This window comes from Brassica oleracea, chromosome C1 (genome assembly GCF_000695525.1).
Source record: "Brassica oleracea var. oleracea cultivar TO1000 chromosome C1, BOL, whole genome shotgun sequence".
Taxonomy (NCBI): domain Eukaryota; kingdom Viridiplantae; phylum Streptophyta; class Magnoliopsida; order Brassicales; family Brassicaceae; genus Brassica; species Brassica oleracea.
The window spans coordinates 10,055,598-10,062,006 of record NC_027748.1 but is presented as its reverse complement, the minus strand read 5'-3'; the positions used below and the strand labels follow the sequence as shown (position 1 = coordinate 10,062,006).

Sequence of the window (6,409 nt, the reverse complement as noted above, 5' to 3'; positions counted from 1 at the left end):
TTATAAGTAAGAAGAAGAAGATGTAATGGTTCTTTTCTTATAAACTCGTGTTCTTGTTTATGGTGTACAAAAGAGTGAAATGAGTGATGGTATTTATAGTGAACAACAATGCATAAAATATCAAAGATGGTGCTTGATTTGGTAAATGAGTGGGTGATCATAGTGCTTGATGAGTAGATGATCATAGTGCTTGAGTTGGTAAAGGGGTGGAGGATCATTTCAAAGTTTATCTTATAACAATATATATATATTTTGATGAAAAAAAAAATCTACGGAGTATTTTTATATTCTTCCTTTTTTTTATCTTTCGACCATACTAACTTTATTATTTGGGTGAATATGTTCAATTTAACTGGGGTCACATGATCTCTATGACAGTAATAATTGATTGAGTTATCCTCTTCTTCTATATACATATCATTTAGTAAATTCAAAGGAATTTAGGTTTCATTCAAAACATTAGTGATCTTTGCTCTGAAAAACTTGCTTACTTTAAATAAAACTGATCTGATTTGAGGGTAATTTATAAGCATCAAACACACAAGAGAAGTGAATCAAACGAAGATTCTCTCATTTTCATCGTTTCACACAATACCACCGCAAATAACAACAATTGTTTTTTTAATTCATGTCACCGTGAAATTGTTCAAACGAAAATTGTTCTTTGGGAAGGACAACATTTGAAAAGAAAAACCTACTATCATACGTTTTGTTCAAAGTTTTTTCTTTGGGTGTTGGACCAAACCTACTTTTGGGAGAGTACAAAGATACACTATTTAGGTGTTGCCGTGTTGGTTGAACATTTTCAGTTGTAGTAAGTAAATGAATTTTTTTAACTAAAAATGGAAAAAGGTATAACTTCATACTATATTACTATTACTATCCATATTATGTTGTGTTATCTTTTAACCTTTTTTTTGTCATCTGTAGATTATATTAAACACAAAAACATCATTTCTTACAAACCAGAGCCGGCAAGGAATACATTCCTTCCAGAACCATAAGCCGGCGAGGTAACATGTACCACCCGGAGCCAAACGAAGGATACAACACAAACCCATAAAAAACTAACAAAGACACGAAGAAAAAAGATGTCGAGAAGCATGAGAGTAAAACAGAACTTCAGTAGAGGAGTGCTCCACCTTGCGCTCAAAGACGAGCTTACCGAAATAGAACTCATCAACAATTAACACAAAATGAGAGGAGCAGCGAGATAGACTAGACGCACACGAACATCACCAAACATATAAACTGAATCGAGAGAGGTTAGAATCCTTAACCGTCGCTGTAAACACCCTTCAATCCCAACTAAGTCTCTCCATTGGACCTTGAGTGTGCTCTCCCCGCGCCTCATACGCACCATCACCCCACGGCGAAGCCTATAAAGGTTTCCCGGAAACATCTTATTCACACAGCCGGTAACTGGATAATAACCACTCCAAATCCATGACAATCACGATCAAGACGGCGACAATCGACCTACAATGAAGCAATCGCTCCGATATACATCTATCTCCTTCCGAGCCAAACACGCACCGCCTCTGAGAACCAGAAGAGGTTTCTACCTCCACCGAAGACTTGAGCCACCACTGGTCTACGACAACCAGCAAACTCCACCGCATACCAGAAAACAGATAGGAGCCGATACTAGCCACCAAACCAAACAGAGGACAACAAAAGAGTCACAGGACAAGACCAGAAACAACATCTGAAACTCCCTGCTAGTTAAGCATAAGGCTAAGAAACGAACAAGCAAGGCTGACAGAGACCAATAAGAAGGCTGACCCTTGGAGAGGACGGAGGAATCAAAATTAAGATCAATCACAACAGGACTCCAAACCCAAGATTTTAGAGCTCACTAAAGCAACAAGACCCGCAAACCCTAGATCTTCAACCCTCCCCAGATCTGCGAAAACTGAGAGACTCAGAGACAAACCGAGGCTTGTCATCCCCAACCCACCACTGAGAACAGAAAGAATAGCTGGGAAAAGATCACATCTTGTTGTGTTATCTTCTTCGTCTTTTTTCTTTCGACCATACTACATACAGTATTGTTTGGGTGTCTATGTTCAATTTAATTGGGGTCACATGATCCCTGTGACATTATTAATAGATTAGTTTTCCTCTTCTTCTATATACTCAAAGGAATTTAGGTTTCATTCAAAATATATTCAAAGGAATTTAGGTTTCATTCAAAATATTAGTGATGTTTGCTCTGAAAATTTGTTTACTTCAACTGATTTGATTTGAGGCATAAAAGAAAGTAATTTATAAGCATCAAACACACAAGAGAAGTAAATCAAACGAAGATTCTCTCATTTTCATCGTTTCACAATACCACTGCAAATAACAACAATTTGTGTTTTTTTTTAATTCATGTCACCACATCAAAGCCACACAAGTACACAATACTTACTTACACCTAAGAATCAAGAATGGTGTTAGTTTCTTCTTCTTTTTGAAGGCTGTGTTAATTAAAGAGATGAAGAACCAAGGAGACAAAATAACCAATGCTCTTTCACGTCTCGGAGCAGACCTGAACTGTGTAAGGAGTGAGACAAGGAGATGTTTCAAGGGATAAAAGCAAGTCAAGAGTTTCTCACGTGAGGTTTTATTGCAACAATGCTTCTTCCTCTTTCTTCATGGTCTCCAGCTGTCTTTTCGCATACTTCGTGATGAGAACCGTTGTAGCAACAGTTCCTAAAAAGCCGAGAATGTTGAGAATAATCTGTGTAACCGAGAGCCCGTGTTTATCTGCAGAAGATGCTTCCGCTAATGTCTTTACAAGATTCCCTCTGCAACACAGAAAAACGAGACATCTCATAGGTAAGCAGTGGACAGTTACAGGATCCAACAGTGAAAATGGGACTTAAAAAGGCTTCTAGATGCTATTCAGAGATAGGGAAGCTGACTTACGTATAGATAGCAACAAAGATCTCAGGGACCATGCCTAAGAGAGATCCAGTGATGTAAGGACCGTACTTAACACGAGTTGCAACAGAACAGTAGTTATAAAGAATGTAAGGAAACGGAGAAATCCGGATTAAAGTCACTGCTCGAAACTGGTGAAACCAATTGCCTTCACCGGCAGCTCTTAGTACAACTGCTTGATCAGGATAACTTTCCATCCATCCCTGTACAATCAGGAACAGATGTCAGTAACATGAACAAATCGCAACTTCATCGATCAAATTCCACATTTGAGGAAACTAAAACAATGATAATCAACCTGACAGCGTTTTAGTAATGAAGCTGAGATTAAAAAAAAAAAAAAAAACAATTGTTACAAAAGGTTTACTTGAATTTTGTGGCGGAAGAGGTGTCCAATGAAGTAAGGAAGCGAGACACCAACAGCAGCAGCTGAAATAATAAGTAGAAAGCCGTAGCCATAACCAAAGGTCATCCCAGCGATCCACATGGAGGGAGTAGAGGGAAGAAGTATAGTGGGGAACACAGCCACGGATGCAAAGACAAGAAGACCGCACACTGGATGTGTGAAAGTCCTAATCTCCCATTTGATAATCGGGATTAGCTCCTGCCAAAACCCAAGCAAGTGGGTAACAGTTCCCCTTGTTAGCCAAAAAACAAATAAAACACACACAGATGATCTCTAATGCAAGAACTATTGGATTCGTTCGTACCAGACGTGTATGACCACTAACTAAGAGACATGCATTGGGTTTAAATAAAGATCAAACCTTGTCCATGATTAAAGGACCGAGCCATCTGTAAGCAACGAAGGCCAAGGAAGCAAGGAAAGAGAATAAAAGAGCAAGCTTGACCCAGAACCAAAACGGCGACGTAGCAGCCTCCTTTACTTCTTCTTCTTCTTCCTGCCCTGATGATGATGATGATTCTTGACCCTCACTCAGTTTCACATAACCCCCTTTCTCGACGTCATCGCCTTCGACTCTCGTCGGCAGCAAAAGAACCGCCGTTTCGTCTTCTGGACACGTCATCGGAACACAATCCAGTCACAGAAAGAGATGCAATCGACTGGATTTTCCGATTCGAGCTTGCTTGGCGGAGAAGAGAATGCAATTGAGAGACGGAGCCAATTAATTTGGCAATTTTGCTACTGAGCAAGGTTTATTCTTTAGAAGGGAGATTGTGTTATTATTCTTCTTTGCTTGTAAGCGTTACCCTTACACGAGTACATTAATCGCTTTCTTTCTCTTACACATGTTTTCTACCAATTTCTTTTCTTTTTTCTTTTTTTTTCTTTTTTTAAAAAAGGAAAAACAACTCCCAATTTTTTTTATCTTTACACAATTTGAAATTTGGGGTTCTTTGTCAAATAACCAAGGAAAAAAAAGCAAAATTAGTTTTTAGGAAAGAGAGATAGGAAGAGAAAAGAAGAGAGAACTACTGATTTTAGCTACTCAATGAATTTTGGTTTTTTTTTAACGTTAGTGAGTGCAATTTCCCTTGAAATTTAACATTTTCGTAGCATATATGTACATATGTCACATAAAAAAAAAAGGGGCACGTATGTTGATTTTCTTATTCCTCGCGACTTTCATGTTATCCATTTAGGTTTTCTCTTAGTTAAACTTTAAGAATTAACCTTTGAACATATTAAAATTATTGCAAATTTTCAGTATTTTATATTATTTATACTAGGGTTTGTCCAATATATTAGGGTATGTTTTTATGTTCTGATAACATAAATTACATCCCATCGATATAGCTCAAAAATGCTATTAATTATATATTGGTTTTCAATATAAATTATAACTGTAAAACACGAGTTGTTTCAGTGGCTATATGATCTACTATGAAGCTCTAACCAAGCGCTTGTAGATTGGTGGTAAAGGAGGTACAGCTGTACTGCCCGCCACTCGGGTTCGAGCCTTGGCCACAACGGATTTAACATCCCTTTCGTTGGGGCGCTGGACCCCTTTCGGAGGAATAGTTGGGAATGTGGCTGCCCAGATACCAGAGTTATCAAAAAAAAAAAAAAAAAATTATAACGTGTTAGAGTTCATATGCAACTTTGAGCTATATCATTTGTAATTTTTTTTTGTCAACATATTATTTGTAAATTCAAAAGCTAAGTTAACATAATAGAAAGAGACGTTCATATGCAAAACGGCAGTAGTGTTGTCACTACAAGAAAACACACCGAATTCTGACGGACACCAAGGTCGTCGGACATTTGTGACGGAATACTGACAAATTTCTGACCAAATCCAAAAAAATCAAGTCGTCGGAATTCCGTCGGCCATTTCCGACGGAATTCCGACGAAATATGGTTCGTCGGAACTTTCCGACGACTTTTTGACGACATTCCGATAAAAAATGTAACCGTTGTAGTCGTCGGAAGTTCGTCGGTATATTCCGACGAATTTCCGACGACATTCTGATTAACAGCAAAGTCGTCGAAATTTCGTCGGAAAATACCGACGGAATTCCGACGAACCATGTGACCGTTGCCGACAAATATATATGATCGTTGTATAGCCGTTTGAGATTGGACAATACCGACGGAATTCCGACGGACTGCTTTACATCCGTCGGAATTCCGTCGGAAAGTCGTCGGAGGTCCGTAAGCAATTTCTTATAAATACAACCCCTCCTCATTCAACTCATTCACACTTCATTCTCTCTTCATTCTCTTTAGTCATAACAATTCCGTGAAAATCATGTCTTCAGAAGTTTATTATCGTTCGTGGATGGATAAACCTCATTTGGATCCGAACACCTATTTGCTTACGGAAGAATACGTTCAAGGGATTGGAGAATTCATGAGGCTTGTTCAACAGCAACCGGATGCAAAAAGTGGTATGTTAAGATGTCCCTGCTCTTCTTGCAATAATAATAAGGTTATAAAAGAATTTGATGTTTGGACTCATTTGTATATGAAAGGGTTTTCACGTAATTATAAAGTTTGGTACCTTCATGGGGAAACTGGTTATGAATATGGTAGTACTAGCGAACCTCAGCCTGTTAGTGAACCTCAACCTGATATTAGGTTAGAAGAATCTAGAACGGATATAGATTATGGTGTAGGTACTGAGCAGATGGTACATGATCATTATAGAGGGGAAGAACCAAACCCCGAGTCTAGGAGATTTTTTGACATGTTGGATGCAGGAAAACAACCTTTGTATCAAAATTGTAGAGATGGTCATTCAGTCTTATCATCTGCAACTAGATTAATGGGTATTAAGACAGACTATAATTTGGCTGAAGAATGTATGGATGCGATTACTGATTTTGTCAAAGGTATTCTACCTGAGGATAACCTTGCACCGGGTTCATACTACGAGGTTCAGAAACTTGTTGCAGGTCTTCAACTACCGTATGAAGTGATAGATGTATGTATTGACAACTGCATGATCTACTAGAGAGCGGATGAGACACGGAATATATGCAAATTTTGTGGGAAACCTCGTTATCAGGACAC

General features: G+C 38.4%; 1 protein-coding gene and 1 pseudogene across 2 annotated transcripts; one reads left to right on the top strand and one right to left on the bottom strand.

The window, feature by feature from the left end:
* Positions 1 to 392, top strand: part of LOC106331039 — a 1,708-nt pseudogene extending 1,316 nt beyond the window's left edge.
* A 1,903-nt stretch (positions 393 to 2,295) lies between these two features.
* LOC106341791 lies at positions 2,296 to 4,148 on the bottom strand. Of its 2 annotated transcripts, XM_013780521.1 has the most exons (5): positions 3,699 to 4,148; positions 3,299 to 3,535; positions 2,917 to 3,134; positions 2,604 to 2,795; positions 2,296 to 2,541 (listed from the first exon to the last, which is right to left on the bottom strand). In XM_013780521.1, exons 1-4 carry the CDS (start codon positions 3,957 to 3,959, stop codon positions 2,612 to 2,614), a joined length of 900 nt encoding a protein of 299 aa, XP_013635975.1. In that variant the 5' UTR covers positions 3,960 to 4,148; the 3' UTR covers positions 2,296 to 2,541; positions 2,604 to 2,611. The 2 variants fall into 2 exon arrangements, with proteins under 2 accessions (XP_013635975.1, XP_013635967.1); XM_013780513.1 differs by having other exon boundaries at positions 2,296 to 2,795.
* Between the last annotated feature and the right edge of the window lie 2,261 nt (positions 4,149 to 6,409).

Coding starts and splice junctions, on each gene's coding strand:
- LOC106341791 (XM_013780513.1), bottom strand. CDS start 3,959: ATGACGTGTCCAGAAGACGAAACGGCGGTTCTTTTGCTGCCGACGAGA. Junction 3,536..3,698: donor GTCCTTTAATCATGGACAAG/GTTTGATCTTTA, acceptor GGGTTTTGGCAG/GAGCTAATCCCGATTATCAA. Junction 3,135..3,298: donor TCTTCCGCCACAAAATTCAA/GTAAACCTTTTG, acceptor CTGATTGTACAG/GGATGGATGGAAAGTTATCC.